At 42.2% G+C, this 19897-nt stretch overlaps 1 protein-coding gene across 2 annotated transcripts in view; it reads right to left on the reverse strand.

Annotated features, from left to right (window-relative positions):
* Positions 1–19897, reverse strand: part of FAM131A (family with sequence similarity 131 member A) — a 93763-nt gene that overhangs the window by 27897 nt on the left and 45969 nt on the right. For both annotated transcript variants that reach the window (XM_026718892.2, XM_087933611.1), the window contains one exon: positions 7060–7153. In XM_026718892.2, the coding sequence (XP_026574677.1) occupies positions 7060–7153 (94 nt within the window). The remainder of the gene's footprint in view (positions 1–7059; positions 7154–19897) is intronic.

Here is a 19897-nt window from a genome sequence, read left to right on the forward strand (position 1 = left end):
AGGCCCTCGAGTTACTGAGAGGGTGTGTCTCTTTCCCCTTTTAGGATGCTTCCCAACCTGTGAAGGATCCCGGAGACCATGAATTAAGGCACTTGGAATTCTGATAATTAATATATTTCACGTTCTAAGGCAGAGGTCTCCAACCTTGTCAACTTTAAGACTTGTGGACTTCAACTCCCAGAATTCCTCAGCGGGCTATGCCTTGTCTTAAAGTTGACAAGGTTGGAGACCCCTGTTCTAAGGAACACTCGTTCTTCTAAAAGAGCTAAATGCGTGATTCACAACTTGTTCTGAACTTCCTTCATCCCTTCTGTGTGACTGACATGACTTTGGTTAATTAAAATATGCTTTTGTCTCTGCGTGCGTTCATATTTCAAATGTTTTCATACTTGCAATGGGGGCAGAAAGCATTTACTGGAAAGGAGAAAAGCTGGTTAATTAAATAGGCTGCGGAGGAAGAGGTTTTAGAGCACACTGTTTTCCCAGCCAGCCAGGGAATTCTGGGAGTTGAAGTCCACCCATCTCTAAGTTGCCAAATTTGGAAAGCACTGCTTTTTAGAGGCACCGTGGATTGGAATCCTGAACCTACAAACAGGGAGAGGATCGAAAAACTGCGGTGAGAGAAACAAAAGCAACAATAGCAGGCTGAAACAAATACATATACGTACTTAACATTTCTTAAGATTGCTAAAAAATAAACACAACGTAATAAGCTTTATAAATAAGGGCATCAACCATAAAGCTATCTGGACTTTTTCACACACACACACACACACACACTCACTCACTCACAGACAAAACACCTTGGCAAAAATCTCTTTCATTTCAGAATATTTTCCAGTGCCCTTTTTAGGGTCCTGTTCATTTTGCTATTCGAGTCTGCCTGGATTCTTGGCAGCTTTATGGACAAATATATTCTGTTTTCTTAGCAAGATTTTCAAAAATTGCTTGCCCTTGCTGTCTTCTTTCCAGACCTGAGAGAGAGAGAGAGAGTGATGGGCCCAAAGTCATCCAACTGGCTTAATGCCTAAGGCAAAACTAAAACTTATGGTTTCTAGTCCTTCAGTCACGACCCTAAATTGGCTGTCATTCTCAGGGCAAAGCAACATGGGCCTTGTTATACTTGAGGGACCGTTGGTGCTCTCTGAGCTTGTTGCTTTCTTGCAGACATTTCATTACCCAAACTAGGTAACGTCATCAGTGCTAGTCTTGTTATACTTGCCAAATAATATGGGTTATTGATGTATTTTATGTTACTTAATTTTGCTTTTTACGTTGGATCACAATCTTGTAAGAACGGAATGTTGAATTTTTCTCCCGTAACACCCGAGTCGCTGTAATTTTCTACCTGCGAGATAAGAACTTTTTCAGGCTGAGGTAACAAAGGATGACAGGAAGTCCTTGACTTACGACCATGATTGAGCCCAACATTCCTGTTGTTAAGTGAGACTAAGTGAATTTTACCCCATTTTGCACTTCCTTTTATAGTTTGTAAAAAAAAAAAGAAGAGAAAGTTCAAAGAAAAAGTTGATTGGTGAGGGGAAAAAAAAAACCATTCTGCCCCATGTATAACCTCATGGAAATAAGGCATCCAACAACAGGTAAGTGTAGGAATTGAAAAAAGCGTTATATGTTGAAATAGAAAAAGAAAAAAATAAGTTAGCATGGGAAAAAATCTGATGATTTGTAAAAGGACACAGTTCAATTGAAACAATTAGTACATACAATGTATGCATGTATTCTATGATGTGGAAAGGGGGGGGTTCTTTTTATTTATTTCGTCAAAAGCTTACAATACAATAGAATTAAGAATAAACATAAGTTTAAATAGAAGAAATAGGAACTAATAATTGCAGACCAATAGGACAGGGACGGTAGGCATGATTGTGCACTTATGCACGTCCCTTACGGACCTCTTAGGAATGGGGTGAGGTCAATAGTGGATAGTTTGTGGTTAAAGGAGTGGGGGTTTGAGGATGTAACAACAGAGTCAGGTAGTGAGTTCCAGACATTGACCACTCTGTTGCTAAAATCATACTTCCTGCAATCAAGTTTGGAGTGATTTACATTAAGTTTATATCTGTTGCGTGCTCTTGTGTTGTTGTGGTTAAAGCTGAAATATTCATTAACTTGTAAGACGTTGTAACTTATGATTTTAAGTCCAATCTTAGCCGGCGTAGTTCAAGTTTGTCTAAGCCTAGAATCTCAAGTCTGCTGTTGCAAACAGAGGAATGTAATACTCTTCTGGTAAAATACTTCTGGACTCGCTCAGTTGTATTTATGTCAGATACACAGTGCAGATTCCAGACAGCAGAGTTGAATTCAAGTATTGGTCTAGCAAAGGTTTTGAATGCCCTAGTTTGCAAATCAGTATTATCAGAGGAGAAGCTCCGTAAAATTAAATTTACAACTCAGATCTGCTGCTTGGGTAACAGTTTATCCTCCATGTTAAATTATCCAGGCCTTGTGGTCTGGAGGGGACACTGCAGCTTTGCATAAAAGCATTGAACAACACAGGAAGTGGCAGTTACCCATTTTATAGCACGATACCATCGTCTCTTGAGACCGAAGGATGCCAATTCCAATTCAAGTACATACAAATATAATACTCCTCAATCTACAATCTCCTCAGTTCATTTACTGACTGTTTGAATAGAACAGAACAACAGAGTTGGAAGAGACCTTGGAGGTCTTCTAGTCCAACCCCCTACCTGTTGCAATATACTGGTACTGACTGGTACAATAAACGTGGCAATGCTCGACCTTGTAAGAGTGATGGATGGACAATGGAATGTAGCCATGTGATAAGGTGCTGTGTGGAAAAGTACTAGCTGGAGAAACGGAGAAATGAGAGTAACATGGGAGAAACGAAAGTTAAGAGTAACTGGGGGGAGCTAAGAAGTAGGGGCATAAGATACCAGCTATGGTATAGGTGTGCATTAGCATAATTATGTAGAAAGCTTCTTTGTTCTGCTATGACGTATGCATGTAGCCTATAAAAGGAGTACCCACCATTATTAAAGGGTCTTTCATCCCAAGTAAACACTGTGTGCCGTGTGTTTATTTATTTACCATGAGAGGCCCAGGGCTCTGAGTTCAGACCCTGTCGTCGCCAGGAAGCAGGCAGTGAAAAGCCACACTACCTAGGCAGGAAACACTGCACCACTTCAGACAAATGGTTATCCAACATCTTTTTAAAAACTTCCAGTGTTGGAGCATTCACAAGTTCTGGAGGCAAGTTGCTCCACTGAAGTTACAATGCCACTGAAAAAAGTGTCCTAAATGTTTTTCACACTTACGGCCATTGTGGCATCCCCATAGTCATGTGATCAAAATTTGGCTGCTTGGTAACTAACTCATATTAATGACAGTTGCAGTGTCCAAGGGTGAGGTGATGCCCTGTCATACCCCTGTTGGAATCTGATTCCGAGGGGGAGGCCAAGCAGCTGACAGGATGTGGGAGTGTGGCTTCGGTGGCTGTGGAAGAAACTGGGGAAGGGCACAGTCCGGCTGGGTATTCAGAGGAAGACCCAGGCCCACCCCCTTATCCATCCTAGGAACGGATAAGGGAGCAACGTGGGTTTTGGGGGAGAAAAAGGCCCTGATTCCCTTCATTAGCTACAGCTGGGAAAACAGGATTTAAAAAGGACATTTATGCACAGCACCTTGCTGGAAGCAAAGAGTGCATTATCTTTGTTTGTCACGTCTTATCTGAGTTCTGGCATCCTCCTAACTGTGTGTGTTTCGTTATCTTTTGAAGTCTGCAATTCCTTATCCTGCCCTGTCTCGTTAATTGCTGCAGCGTGGTTTGTGTTGGTTTTTATTTATAATTTAAATGTACTTTGGATTCAGATGGAATTTCTTCTCTTTAAAAACTGTTCTTGGGAGAGATTTTTTCTCCAGCCGATAACAGGACATTGGGGGCCAAGTTGGAGGTATTAAAGGGACTTTACCTAATTTTGTGACTTTGTTGCTTTTGTGCCACACCCCGGGTCAGCACATGCCCGTTTGCAAACTTGGACAAGCAAAGTCAATGGGGAAGCTAGCTTCTCTTAACAACATTGTCGCTAACTTAACTTAGTACTAACTTACTAATTTAACTGTCAAACTGTGGGGTAATCAGCAGATTCCAGCAGTTCAAAGGAGTACAAATAACCCTCAACTCACAACAGTTCACTTAGTGACCGTTTGAAGTTACAACAGCACTGAAAAAAAGTGATTTATGACCATTCTTTACACTTATGACCATTACAGCATCCTCATGGTCACGTGCTTTACATTCGGATGCTTGAACAACTAAACTCACATTTATGATGGTTGCAGGGTCCCTGGGTCATGTGACCAAGTGAATGGAGAAACCAGATTCACTTAACAACTGGGTTATTCATTGAACAACTGCAGTGATTCACTTAACAAATATGGCAAGTTGTGGAAACTGACTTAAAATGTATATGTGTTACGTAGTTGCTAGGAGTTTATTGTTATTAATTTTTAAGGTGATAATTAAAGTTAAATGATTATTGGGAATTAAAGAGGAGTTAACCAAATGATATATAAGGTACAGGGGTGGTACACTCTAATTGGTAAATGTGGGGGAAACTTTTTTGAAATGTTTGAATTGAGAAGGAGTTTTTGAAATGACGAAATAAGAATATGCGATGCAATTGCAAACCTGACAGATAAAAGTATATAAAGCACAATAAATATAAAGATATGAGAATTATTTAAAGTTAAAAGAAATGGGTTGAGAAATGAATAGAAAATATATAAAATAAGTTTGAGAAAAGTATTTCAGAAAATTAATAGGAAATATGTAAAGAAATGATAGGATATGAAACTAAATGTGAAAGATGAATATGTAATCAAGGTCATGTTTGTATGGAAATGGAAAAACCTGGAATCATGCTGTTCACTAAAAAAAAGATGTTTTTGAAATGTGAAAAAAATAAAAAAAACTTTTTACAAAATAAACCCAAATATGGCAAGAGAAATGCGGCAAAATTCACTTGACAAATTACTCTCTTAGCAACATGAATTTTGGGCTCAACTGCAGTCATAAGTTGACGATTAGCTGCATAAAGATATTGCTGTCAACTCGTAAAATATTTCTATGCCTGTTTTAGTAGTTGCCATAAAAAGGGGGAGAAAGCGAAAGTACATTCCAACTCTTATCTTTAAAAGATTGTAACTAAAATACCAGAGATTTTGCCTGCAAATATATTTAATTAGAGAATGTGAATGATGATATTGTGGGAGCGCCATCACTTGAGACCTTCAAGAAGACATTGGACTGTCATTTGTCAGAAATGGTGTAGGATCTCCTAGTTGGGCAGGGGGTTGGACTAGATGACCTACAAGGTCCCTTCCAACTCTGATCATCTGTTATCTGTTATGACACCCAGCCAGTGAACATGCTCAATTGGAGAATCTGGTTTATGACACACCCAGGGGGGAGCGGGGAAACAGGGTCACAAGTGACTGTAAATTACCTATGCCAGAGTTGGCTTCATACAGGGCAGTGCCAGTACGTCACCTCTAATAAATCCTTTGAAGTTTTTTGAAGTTTGGCTTGAGAATCATGATTTAATTAGGGCGATTGCTGGAATCCTGACAATTGCAAGCTTAAGGTCTCTACAAGAATCTGAACTACTAACAGTCAAGGGAAATTAGTGGGAGTTAAGAATAGAAAGGTATTTAAGGTGGGCTGGACTTAGATCTCTTGTAGGCTCGCAGAGATGTATAACCGATGACACATTTTACTCTTCCCTTGGTCACAGCTTGGTCGTCTGCTACAACTGCAGTGATTCACTTAGCAACTGTGGCAAGAAAGGTTGTAAAAGGTTGTAAAAAGGTTGTAAAAAGGCAACATTTACTTAGCTAAAACCTCACTTAGCAACAGAAATTTTGGGCTCATTGTGGTCGTAAGTTGAGGATTACTTGTACCTGTTAAAATTGAAAAACGCTTAAGTTTTTTGTGACTATTATTGTTTTTCAACTTATCAAAGAACTGGGGGGGAGGGAAGGGTGAGATGGAAAGCAGAGATTGCAGACTTCAACCTTGAGAGCCAAGGACACTTTTGCAGATGGCCGCCAAGGCATGGACTGTTAACAAAGCAAAAGAACACTTCCTAACTGGACCATGTGACCCGTTCCATGGGAGGAGGGGTGAAATCTGTTTCTTAACTATGCAGGCTTGTATGGGAAAATTCAGAGCTGGGTTTGCTTTCTTCAGTGTTGAAATAATGTACTCAATAAAGTTTTGCTTTGGGGATTTTAAAGTTCCTGAAAGTGCCTGCTTTTGTTGCCTTTGTCAGTTGGATGGATGACAGGTACCCTTTTCACTACACAGTGACAAAATAAGCCGATATTCAGACCAAATCTGAAATTCGTCTAAGCGCAACCTCTATGGCATTTCTTAAGCATCTTTTGCACAATCCAGATGATTCGACATCTTTTTTGACCTGCTATTTCATTTTCCCTTCAATCATCAAATCTTAGCCAAACACTTTCTAAGTCCCATTTCCTGTGTCAGGGTTCCAGCAATTGCTCTAATTAAATCATGATCCTCGAGCCAAACTTCAAAAAACTTCAAAGGATTCATTAGAGACGACATACTGGCACTGCCCTGTATGAAGCCAATTCTGGCCTACATAATTTACAATCACCTGTGACCCTGTTTCCCCCTCCTGGGTGTCTCATAAATCAGATTCTCCAATTGAGCACCTTCAAGGGCTGGGTGTCATCAATCACGTTCTCCAATTAAATATATTCGCGGGCAAAAGCTCTGGTATTTTAGTTACAATCTTTTAAAGATAAAGAGTTGGAATGTACCTTCGCTTTCAAACTGCTGCACTGCTCTTCCAGATTTGCTTCTCTCTCCCCACACCGTCGCTTTTTTTTTATGGCAACCACAAACAGGCCTAGGAATGTTTGATGAGTTGACATCCTGGACTTGCAAGGAGCACTAAATAACGGCCTCCACTGAGCCCTAAGCCAAACCTTGCTAAAGTTAAAACTCAGAGGGTTGTGAGAATGTGGCTGGCGTCTCCCACATCTTACCATGCAAGGAAGATCGAGCGAGGGCTGCAATTTCTTGAATGGTCAGCGCTCGCCGGGACTTGGGTAGCATTTCGATGGTGTCTTCTACATTGACCTGTGGAAGGGAAGAAACCAGAGGTCATTAAGAAGGTTCAGGTAGAAACTCCCAGCGGGCCTCTAGATCAGAGATGGGGAACGATCAGAGGTGGGTATTCAGCAGGTTCTGACCAGTTCTGAAGAACCGGTAGCGGAAATTTTGAGTAGTTCGGAGAACCAGCAAATCCCACCTCTGACTGGCCCCGCCCCCATCTATTCCCTGCCTCCTGAGTCCCAGTTGATTGGCTGGGTCTTTTTTGGTTGCCCTGCACAGGAGAATGGAGCTGGAAAGCAGGCTAGTGGGGTGGGGAGGGAATGGGGATTTTGCAGTATCCTTTCCCTGCCATGTCCATAAGCCACGGCCACCAAACCGTGCCACAGAACAGTTAGTTAAAAAAAATTGAATCCCACCACTGGGAACGATGGCCCCTTTATGACTTATGGACTTTAATTCCCAGAATTCCTGAGCCAGCCAGACTGAGCAGAGATGGTATTCAGTTGGTTCTGACCAGTTCTGGAGAACCGAAATCTTGAGTAGTTCGGAGAACTGGCAAATCCCACCTCTGACTGGCCCCGCCCCCATCTATTCTCCGCCTCCTGAGTCCCAGCTGATTGGCTGGGTCGTCTTTGGTTGCCCTGCACAGGAAAACGGAGCTGGAAAGCAGGTTAGTGGTGTGGGGTGGGAATGGAGATTTTGCAGTATCCTTCCCCTGCCACACCCACAAGCCACGCCCACCAAGCCATGCCCACAGAACAGATAGTAAAAAAAATTGAATCCCACCACTGGGCATGATGGCCCCTTTATGACTTGTGGACTGCTACTCCCACATTTCCTGAGCCAGCTAGCTCAGGAATTCTGGGAGTTGAAGTCCACAAGTCATAAAGAGGCCATCGTTCACACCCTGTTCTAGATCGACATCTCAGTGTGAACCTGTCTGTGAGATAGTGTTGAAATTTGGATGGCTTTCCCTTCACAGTAAATATTTGCAAGTTCTGCCTTCAAAATAGTTCCAATGAAGTCCATCTAGCCTGTTAGTGAGAAACAGCGTGAGGTTAAATGGTACAGAAAACTGGGGAAACGCATATTTAAACCTCCTTTTCAGCATGGAAGCTGATTGGTTCGAATTTGGACCCATCTCACATTTAAACCATCCAATTCAATTTAGACCATCAATTTAAATTCAATTTAAATTCAGTTTAAACCATCCAATCTACATAAATGACCTAGGTGATCATATTAACACCAACTGCGTTCTCTTTGCTGATGATGTAAAGCTATTCAACACCACAGACAATACTACTACCCTTCAAAAAGACCTTGACTATGTATCAGAACGGTCAATCAAATGGCAACTTCAAATCTCAACAAATAAATGCTCTGTCTTACATATTGGCAAAAAAAATCAGAAAATAAAATACAGGCTGAATAGTCAAGACCTTGTTGATGATCCAAACTCTGTTAAGGATCTTGGAGTATTCATCTCAAATGACCTAAGTGCTAGAGCCCACTGTAATTACATAACCAAAAAGGCATTAAGAGTTGTTAACCTAATCTTATGTAGCTTTTTCTCTGGTAATATTACACTAATAACTAGAGCATACAAAACATTTGCTAGACCAATACTCGAATACAGCTCATCCGTCTGGAACCCACATTATGTATCCGATATTAACACAGTTGAGAAAGTCCAGAAATATTTCACAAGAAGAGTTCTCCATTCCACTACTCGTTGCAGAATACCTTATGCCACCAGACTTTAAATTCTAGACCTAGAAAATCTAGAACTACACAGCCTTCGGTCTGATCTAAGTATAGTATAAAAAAATCATACACTGCAATGTCCTACCTATCAATGAATACTTCAGCTTCAACCATAACAACACTAGAGCAAACAATAGATAAAAATTCAAGGTTAATCGCACCAAACTTGATTGCAGGAAATACGACTTCAGCAACAGAGTGGTCAATGTCTGGAATAGTCTACCTGACTCTGTGGTTTCTTCCCCAAACCCCAAAATCTTTAACCTTAGACTGTCTACTATTGACCTCACCCCTTTCCTAAGAGGTCTGTAGGGGGCGTGCATAAGCACACCAATGTGTCTACCACCCTGTCCTATTGTTTCTTTTATATATATATATTTATTTTTCTTATATGTATCCATGTATTCATAACTATGTTTTTACTTATACCTTTTATCTTGTAAGCCATTGACAAATAAAAATAAATAAATAAATTATAAATGCAGACGGCTGAGGAGAGTGAGGAATCAGATGAGGGGCAGGACCATTGGGGAGCGGACTGCTGCCCTCAGAGATTGTGGAGGCTGACGGCAGCGATGAGGAGGTTCCCGAGGAACCTGTGCCAAGTGCGCATGCGCGCAGGGTTGCTCATAGGAAAGAGCCGCTGAAGCAGCACGGGCAACTCGGGAGTAAGGCTGCAAGGAATGCCCCCTCCTTCAAGAAGATAAAAGCCAGCTCTGAAAGGAACACACTTTGCAGAAGGCAAAGACGTTTTGAAAGTCCAGCCTCGTGGGCATTCCAGTATCCTGAGTTTGTATTTGAACATTTTTGTATTACAAACTATTTCTTGTCTGTTACCTTTTGGCAAGTGTTTGGCAAGGCTTGTGCTTATCACAGCTAATTATTTTGAGAAAGCATTACAAGGTTTTTGCTCCTTTTGGATTGTGCTTGATTTGTCGGAAAAGGGCGTAGGGTCAGAACAGGTGGGGGGTTGGACTAGATGACCTATGAGGTCCCTTGCAACTCTGATTATCTGTTATTTATTTGTCTGTTATTTATCTGAGGGGCTGCCACAAAAAAGAGGGAGTCAACCTATTCTCCGTAGCACCTGAAGGCAGGACAAGAAGCAATGGGTGGAAACCAGTGAGGGATTCAACTGGTTCAGTGAGCATGCACTTCGCCAATTCATTGCCGGAACTACCGGTTCGTCCAAACCAGTCCATACCGGATGAATCCCAACCCTGGTGGAAACTAATCATGGAGAGAAGCAACTTAGAACTAAGGAGAAATTTCCTGATAGTTAGAACAATTAATCAGTGGAACAACTTGCCTCCAGAAGCTGTGAATGCTCCAACACTGGAAGTTTTAAGAAAAGATTGGACGACCATTTGTCTGAAATGCTATAGGGCAGTGATAGCTAACCTTTTCATCGTCGCGTGTCCAAAGCGCACACATGTGTGCCTGCACCCATAATCCAATGCACACGTGACCCTCCCGCCCCCCTGTGCATGCACACGCAACTCCCCATGTGTGCATCGCGCACCTCTGTGCATGTGTGCATGATTCCCTGTCCCCCAGCAGATGTGTGTGCAACTCCTACACCCAACAATCAGCTGGCTGTTGGGGGAGTGTGCGCGCATGTGCGGTAAATCATTCCTGGGCGACGGCTCACTTGCCGGTAGAAATGGCTCTGCGTGCCACTTCTGGCATGTGTGCCATAGGTTCGCCATCACGGGTATAGGGTTTCCTGCTTAAGCAGGGGGTTGGTCTAGAAGACCTCCAAGGTCCCTTCTATTCCAGAACTGTCAGAATTTAGGACTATAATTCACAGGCTCCATTATGATGGTAAGTCAAGCCATTGCCATTTGCCCTTGGCCATATCCCTTTTGAGATTTGACTCATTCCAAGAATAATAACCTTTCCCGTCTTCTTTGATCAGCCACCGTCCAGTCGTCTCTTTTTCCCTCCTCTTCCCTCCAAACAGGATCCCCTTCTGAAGGGCACCAGCGGAAGAAAAGAAGGACCATGACGTTCTTTTATTAAACCCCAAACAGGCTTGGGATCAAACTCAACAAAAGATTATTCCTTGTCAAGCGATACATGCGGCACGATTGCTGCGTGTGAAATGGAGAAGCCAAACCATCCCCTGCGCTGCCTTCCCAGGCAAGCGAGAAAAAAAAGATTGTGCATTTTAAAAAGTTGGTTTTAGACCACATCTGGGGCTGGTTCGCTTTCGCTCGGTTTTGTTTCTTCCTTTTAGCACTTTCGGATGTTGTACAAGCCCAGCCTCGGGGTCGATCTAATCCAGTGGTCGCCAAACAGTGGGCCGGGGACCACTGGTGGTCCACGAGAAAATGTTGGTGGTCCGCAGAGAAATGTCCTCCCCCCCAAAGCGATTAATCCAGGCTGCGTGGGAACACAAGGCTTGCGTCGCTTGCATTGCGAACAACACGAGGTAGTGAGAGGAGGGGGGAAAGGGAAACTTGCCCCATATGCCCCACACGCGCCTGGCCTGGCCACTGGGCTGTTTCTCTCCACTTTTTCCTTTCTTCTGCTTTTGGCTGCATGCAAGGAAAGCAGCCAAAAGTCTTTCTTTCTCTTCCCCAAACTCCACCAGAAACGAATCTTTGGGACCCTGCAAGGCCTCCTGCTCCAAGAGGCCGTGCCGGCATGACAAGTCTCATTTCTGAAGGAGTTTGGGGGAGAGAAGGAAAGACTTCTGCGGCTTCTGCTGCTTTCCTTGCATGCAGTCAAAAGTCTCTCTCTCTCTCTCTCCCCCACTGAGAGGATTTTCCTGCAGACTTTGGGGGGGATTTTCCCAGAGTCTCTGGTCCATGGGATTTAAAATTCTGAGTTTGGTGGTCTCTGAGGTCCAAAAGGTTGCTGACCCCTGTTCTAGTCCTCTGCTCAAGCAGGAGGCTAAACTAGGGTTTGAAAAGTTTGTTCCTCAGTACGCTATTAGAAGGCAACTTCTCCCTTGGCAGAATAGGTTGCTTCTTCCAGATGAGTGTATTAGATGAAGGTGACAATTGCGCCTCATTGACACTGGTTTAGGAAATTGTCTTAACTTGGCACCCAAGCAACCAATCAGAATAGAGCCAGAAGGGAGGTCTTCTCTTTTAACCCCTTACTCAAGCAGGAAACGCTATCTCATTTCAGACAAGTGTCTGATTGTCCAGACTCTTCTTAAAAACCTCCAGTGACCCACAACTTCTGAAGGCAACTTCGGTTCCATTGGTTAATGGTCCTCACTGTTAGGAAGTTTCTCCTCAATTCCAGGTTGCTTCTCTCCTTGATTAGTTTTACCCCTCACATCCTGGACATAAACAGTTTCCACTCCTACCCTCAAAACGACACGATATAGAGCACTGCGCGCCAGAACAGGAATAGTTTTTTCCCGAACGCCATCACTCTGCTAAACAAATAATTCCCTCAACATTGTCTACTAAGTCTGCATTACTATTACTATTCATTTTCTCATCCTTCCTTTCACCCATCTCCTCCCACTTATGACTGCATGAATGTAAGTTTGTTGCTTGTATCCTTATGACTGTTTAAAACTGTTTACTAGTATAACTTGATTTGATCGCTTATTATTATGTTTCCTAGTATGATTTGATTGCTTATTTGTACCCTTTGACTACTATTAAGTGTTATATCTATGATTCTTGACAAATGCATTTTTTTTCTTTTTATGGACACTGAGAGCATTTGCACCAAAACAAATTCCCTGTGTGTCCAATCAAACTTGGTCAATAAAGAATTCTATTCTATTCTATTCTATTCTATTCTATTCTATTCTGTTCTGTTCTGTTCTGTTCTGTTCTACTCTACTCTACTCTACTCTACTCTACTCTATTCTATATTCTATTCTATTCTACTCCACTCCACTCTATCCCAACTCTCTATTCTATTCTATTCTATTCTATTCTATTCCATTCCATTCCATTCCATTCCATTCCATTCTATTCTATTCTATTCTATATTCTATTCTACTCAACTCTACTCCACTCCAGTCTATCCCAACTCTCTATTCTATTCTATTCTATTCTATTCTATTCTATTCTATTCTATTCTATTCTATTCTATTCCACTCTATCCCAACTCTCTACTCTATTCTATTCTGTTCTGTTCTGTTCTATTCTATTCTATTCTATTCTATTCTATTCTATTCTATTCTATTCTATTCTATTCTATTCTATTCTATTCCTATTCTATTCCTATTCTATTGTAATATATTTTATTCTTCATTCCAATATTCTATTCTATTCTATTCTATTCTATTCTACTCTACTCTACTCTACTCTACTCTACTCTACTCTACTCTACTCTACTCTACTCTATTCTTATTCTATTGTAATATATTTTATTCTTCACTCAATATTCTATTATATTCTGTTCCATCCTATCCTATCCTATCCTACCCTACCCTACCCTACCCTACCCTACCCTACCCTACTCTACTCTACTCTACTCTACTCTACTCTACTCTGTTATCTCTCCATTGCTTCTTGCCCTGCCTTCGGGTGCTTTGGAGAATGGATTGACTCCCTCTTCTTTGTGATAGCCCCTCAAATACTGGAATTCTGCCATCCCATAGCCCCTAGTCCTTCTTTTCATTAAACTAGACATACCCAATTCCTACAACCGTTCTTTATATGTTTCAGCCTCCAGTCTCCTAACCATCTTCGCTGCTCTTCTCTCCCCTCTTTCTAGAGTTTCAAGATCTTTTTTACATTGTGGCGACCCAAACTGGACGCAGTGACCCAGGTCTGGTCTTACCAAAGCATTATAAAGGGGACACATATATTTGCCTCCAATTGGCACGATATCGAATCGACCACAACGCGTTTTTCAACCCTCACCATAGAAACGGAGGGCAAGTCCTGCAGTCTACAATTAAAGTGAACACAGATTTGAAAGGGCTGGATTGAAGCCGCTTGCTGGAATAAGGAAACAAATTAAATAACGTAAATCAAGGTTTTCAAGGCTGACGATCAACCAGGGAAAAAGAACAAAGAAGCAGACAGTTTATAAGGTTACAAGGAATAACTGCTGTCTTGAAAACAGTCCTTAAAAAACCTCAAGACACTCAAAAAAAAATTGGACAATACAGATTGTCCTCCCCTTATGACCACAATTGAGCCCAAAATGCCTGCTGCCAAGAGAGACAGTTGTTAAATGAGTTTTGCCCTGTTTTATGACCTTTTTTGCCACAGTTGTTAAGCGAATCACTGCAGTCGTTAAGTGAGTCACACGGTTGTTAATTGAATCTGGCTTCCCCCATGGGCTTTGCTTGTCAGAAGGGTGCAAAAGGGGATTATGTGATCCTGGGATGTTGCCCTACCGTCATAAATAGGAACCTGTAGCCAGGTGTCCAAATTTGGGTGCTGCAACAGTCGTAAGAGTGAAAAGCCGTCGTGTCCCTTTTTTCAATGCCGTTGCAACTTCCAATGGCCACTAAAGGAATGGTTATAAGTAGAGGACTATCTGTACTGCCTTGAAGCATGGAGGTTTGATTTAAAAGTCGCAACAAATTGCTATCTGAATGGATTTTTCCCCCATCAGTTTGCCAGCTCCTTTTTCCTCAAAGGTCTGAAATCAGGTTGAGAGATGTTTCACCGTTTAGTAAAGATTATGATACAATTATGCCACAAACAAGCTTGATTCCCTTGCTTCGCTATGAAACTACGTGGTCGGGCTTAGTTTTTGGGGGGAGGAAAATAAGGGGGGAAAATTCTGCCTCTGCCTACCAGCATCCATCGGTATTCATCTGGGTAGCATCCTGTCTGTGTGTGAGAGAGTTGTGAGCTGTTTGGAAACTGAAACAGTATTTGCTGTGTGAGCAAGAAGGAGACACCAAGTAGCCTGGGCGTGGCTTAGCTCAACTGTTCTGTACTAAAGCTGTTTGGTGCTGTGAAACTAAAGCTGAAACTGAAACTCCTCTCCTCTGCTTGTGTTTTGCATTTGGAAGAGATTTCTTTTCAGGTGGGGAGGGAGAGTAAAACTCCTTAGCATCAGAGCGTGTTAATAAAAATATAGGAAATACTAATGCTCAGATGATCATTTTGAAAAATCCTTTCTTAGTGAGCATCTAGAAGCCAAGAGGAACATAAGTGCCAAATTTCAAGTTTGTCGGCTTTACGGTTCTGGAGATTTTGTGATGATGCATGAGTGGTATTTTGCATTTATATATACAGAAAATTCTCATTTGAGAAACTGACAGATTATAAATTTCGGAAAGGATTTCTTTCAAAGCACCTGTTTGCTCCTTTCCAGTAGGCTGCATACAAATATTATGAATATAGAGGAGAATGTGGGTCTTTCCATTCTTCCAGGCCTTATAAATTATTTGTCCACACTTTGAATTTTTAAAGCCTTTTTTTCCTTCTGTTTTCCTTCAGGGCTATTTCTTTCCTTGGATGCTAATTACTGTGGTTTCCAAAAGCTCCTGTGCCTTGACCTTCATATTATAGGGATTTCAAAACCAGGCTGAAAAAATTATGATGGCGAAAAAACACCAACTGCGCCTTTACTCTGTTGACTGTTTCAGTAATTCTTTACAGGGCCATAAAATGTATTAGTTGCTGGTGTAAAAGAGAGTAAACGTCTGTGGAGATAAGATTTTAGGAAGTTTTGGGTACAGCAACATATGGTAAATGGGCAAGAAATGAAATTTTATTAGACATTATTTCCTTTCTATTCCTAGCCTTGGTGCTAGTAGGGAAGAGGTAATGCTATGACTGAGGTGATGAAAATGCTGCCTTCTACACCGTAGTTTAACTTCGGCCATTTTAAGGTGGGTGGATTTCAACTCCCAGAATTCCCCAGCTCAGTTGTTGTACAGGTAGCGTCGTGTTGATAAACCCAAAGAAAGATAAGTGTGGTTGGAACCCCTTGTATTGTTGAACATCTAGTTTTCTACCTATGGAGAATGATTCTTTATATTCAGCAATTACAGATGAACAGAGCTGGAAAGGGACCTTGTAAGTCATCTAGTCCAACCCCCTGATGGCAGAGCTGATCTCAGAACTAAGCTACAGATTGCTGTTTTGTAGCACAGCAGACTAGGAACCTGCCCTAGAACAGGGTTTTGCAACGTTGACAACTTTTAAGGTGTGTGGATTCAGTTCCCAGAATTCCACTGTTACCAGTTTTTAAATTTTTATATCTAAAGCAGGACTAGAACTCCCAATCTCCGGGTGATTGGTCCAAATTCACCCAGCCAGTTTTCATACCTCAGATGCCCCTAGAACTCACAGTCTCTTGGTGATTGGCCAAAAATCACCCAGCTGGCTTTCATGCCTCTGGCAGCGCTAGAACTCACAATTTATTAGGCACCAGGTGAATTCTAGTCTCGCTTTAGGCATGAAAGCCAACTGGGTGACTTCGGGCCAATGGCTCTCTCTCTCTCTCTCTCTCTCTCTCTCAGCCCAATCCAACTCACAGGACTGTTGTTGAGTGGGGGAAAGGGGGAAGGACTATTAGGCATATTTGAATTATTTATAAAAAAATATAATGACGGGAACAAAAAATAAATGCAAATAAATAAAAGAATATCTTTGCGAGTTCCTTTTAGAGACGGGTTCTTCTGTTCGGGCAACATATTAAATTAAACTACAAAAGGAACCCAACAGGCCGCGTTCACACAACCAGTCAGTCTGCCAGAAGAACCCCCTACCAAATCTCTATCCAAGGTTATCCATAAAGACGAACTTAGTGTGGCTTGAGTAGCTGCTGCCTCTAGACCAAAGTGTTGTGTGGATGCCACCTTACACATGGAGCAGATAAACTCAGCAGTGGTGATAATTTGCAAGGGGAACATTGGGAAGGCCTGAAGAAATAGGAGAATCACTGCCTACAGAGTCACCCTGGACTTATTTCTACCCTTACCTCTTTTTTGGGGTGGGGGGAGAGGGTGCCTTTGCAAAATTGGAAAGAGGGTAAAGAAGGAAAATTACAGTCATCGTCCCGCTGCACTTCCCAGCTTCCCCAAGACCCAACCATCCCTTGCCTGCCCCATAGCGAGACTGGGAAGTGGGCGTGGGATGCTGATGGTACAGAGAAAGCTGCATCCATCATGGGTACCACTCTGTAGGGCACCTTGGCAGGGGGAGGATGCCCTCTTTTGTCTCCACCTGCCCCATGTTTCAAAAACAGCCACGGGGGGGGGCCCTTCTCCACCGATCCTTCTTCGGCAGGCTTACCTTGGCCCCTTCCCACATCACAGCAGCCCTCTTGGCTTGAAGCCGGGGGGGGGGGGAGGGTCTTTTTCGGAAGCCGATCGGGGCTGGTAGCTTGCAACAAGGTGTATTTCCATGGCAACCAGTCACCATGGACCAATTTCTCCCAGGATACAGGCCGGGCTCTTTACTGACGTCAGTGCAGCACAGAAAGAGCGATAACACCGAGGCCTTTTTAAAGGCGCTCTGTGTGTGTGTGTGTGTGTGTGTGTGTGTGTGTGTGTGTGTGGGTTGGGACATGATGTATGGGTTGGAGGGGGCAGTTCAGCTGCTTAATGTATGTTTCCCTCTCTCCCCCCCTCCCCCCCCGTAATGGGAGCCTCATCCCTTTCGCAAAAAGAGCTAACCTGTCAGGAAGAAGGTGTGTCTGGAATGCCTTGTATTGAGCAGCTAGTTTTCTACCTGTGGGGAATGCTTTTGTATGTTCAGTGGTGGCAGAGCCGACCTCAGAACTAAAGTGAGACATTGCCGTTCTGGGCATTGCAGTCTGGAAACATGCCTTAGAGCACTGTTTTTTCAACCTCGGCAATTTTAAGATGGATGGACTTCAGCTCCCAGTCTCTCTCTCTCTCCTCTGTCTCTCATTCTCTTTCTCTCTCATTCTTTCTTTCTCATTCTCTCTCATCTTTCTCATTCTTTCTTTCTCTCATTCTCATATTCTCTTTTTCATTCTTTCTCTCTCCCTTTCTCTCTCTCTCTCTCTCATTCTCTCTCATCTTTCTCATTCTTTCTTTCACTCTCTCTCTCATATTCTCATTTTCATTCTTTCTCTCTCCCATTCTCTCTCTCTCACTCATTCTCATTCTCTCTCCCATTCTTTCTCTCTCATTCTCCCTATCTCTTTCTCTCATTCTCTTTCTTATTCTCTCTCATCTCTTTCTCATTCTTTCTTTCTCTCATTCTCTCATATTCTCTTTTTCATTCTTTCTCTCTCCCTTTCTCTCTTTCTCTCTCTCTCTCTCATTCTCTCTCATCTTTCTCATTCTTTCTTTCACTCTCTCTCTCATATTCTCATTTTCATTCTTTCTCTCTCCCATTCTCTCTCTCTCATTCTCCCTATCTCTTTCTCTCATTCTCTTTCTTATTCTCTCTCTCATCTCTTTCTCATTCTTTCTTTCTCTCATTCTCTCATATTCTCTTTTTCATTCTTTCTCTCTCCCTTTCTCTCTTTCTCTCTCATTCTCTCTCATTCTCTCTCTTTCTTTCTCATTCTATCTCTTTCTCTGATTCTCTTTCTCTCTCATTCTTTCCTTTCTTTCTGTCTTTCTCTCTCCTGCCACCCTCTCTCATATTTTTCATTCTTTCTCTCTTCCCTTCTCTCCTTCTCTTTCATTTTCTCTCTTTCTCTCATTCTTTCTTTCCCCCAGTCTCTTTCTCTCTCATTCTGTCTCTCTCATATTCTTTTTCATTCTTTCTCTCTTCCATTCTCTCTTTCTCTCTATTTTTTCTCTCTCTCCCATTCTCTCTTTCTATCTTACTCATTCACTCTCACTTATTCTTTGTCTCTCCCATTTTCTCTCTCTATATTCTCTCTCATTCTTTTTCTCCCTCATTCTATCATTTTTTCTCTTATTCTTTCTCGTATTTTCTTTCTCATTCTTTCTCTATTTCTACCATTCCATTTCTCTCACTGTCTCTCTTTCATATTCTCTTTCTCATTCTTTCTCTCTCCCATTGGCTCTCTCTCTCTCTCTCTCTCTCTCTCTCTTTCTCTCTCTCTCTCTCCAATGCCTTCCTCTGCTCCTACCAGTTGAGCAACCAAATGAGGTGCATTTTTACAGGTTAAGCAAAGTTAGAGTTAAAATCTTCCTTTGACTTAGCAGTGCAATCCTGGCCTATCTGATTAGTTTACTGTTCCATGTATTGTGCAAAGCCAGAAAATGGGTTAATTTAATCATCAGATGAAGTGTGTCATGCGATGCAATCAGCGTCTGGGGACAAACACACAATTCACAGTGGGCATTACTTCAGTAAGGCACTTAACCGAAGTATCTTCACTTTTAAAATAATAGAGGGTAGAATTCAGACAGTGGCACCAGCCCTTCAACAAGGAGACCACGGGCCTCTGGGAGGAGGAGAGAGAGGGGTGTGTTATCACATGCACACCATTGTGGCTGATGCTGGGCACTGATGAAAAGACAGAAAAGAGATTACACACACACACACACACACACACACACACACACACACACACACACACTGCTGGCTAAATATGAGCCAGCAGTGTGCAGCAGCAGCCAAAAAACCTAATGCAATCCTAAGTTGCATTAACAGAGGGATACAATTAAGATCAAGGGAAGTACTAATACCACTCTATAAAGCCTTAGTAAGACCGCACCTAGAATACTGCATCCAGTTTTGTTCACCACATTATAAAAAAGATGTTGAGGCTCTAGAAAATGTACAGAGAAGAGCAACCAGGATGATTAGGGGACTGGAGACTAAAACATATGAAGAACGGTTGCAGGAACTGGGCTTGGCTAGTCTAGTGAGGAGAAGGACCAGGGGAGACAGGAGAGCAGTCTTCCAATATTTGAGGGGTTGCCACAGGGAGGAAGGGGTCAAGCTATTTTCCAAAGCACCGAAAAGCCAGACAAGGAATAATGGATGGAAACTGAACAAGGAGAGATTTAACTGGAAACAAGGAGAAACTTTCCGACAGTGAGAACAATCAACCAGTGGAATAACTTTTGCCCTCAGAAGTTGTGGGAGCACCATCCCTTGAGACTTTCAAGAAGAGATTGGACTGCCATTTGTCAGAAATGGTGTAAGGTCTCCT

This window comes from Pseudonaja textilis, chromosome 4, assembly GCF_049901715.1.
Source record: "Pseudonaja textilis isolate UNSWEBS1 chromosome 4, rPseTex1.2, whole genome shotgun sequence".
NCBI classification, from domain to species: domain Eukaryota; kingdom Metazoa; phylum Chordata; class Lepidosauria; order Squamata; family Elapidae; genus Pseudonaja; species Pseudonaja textilis.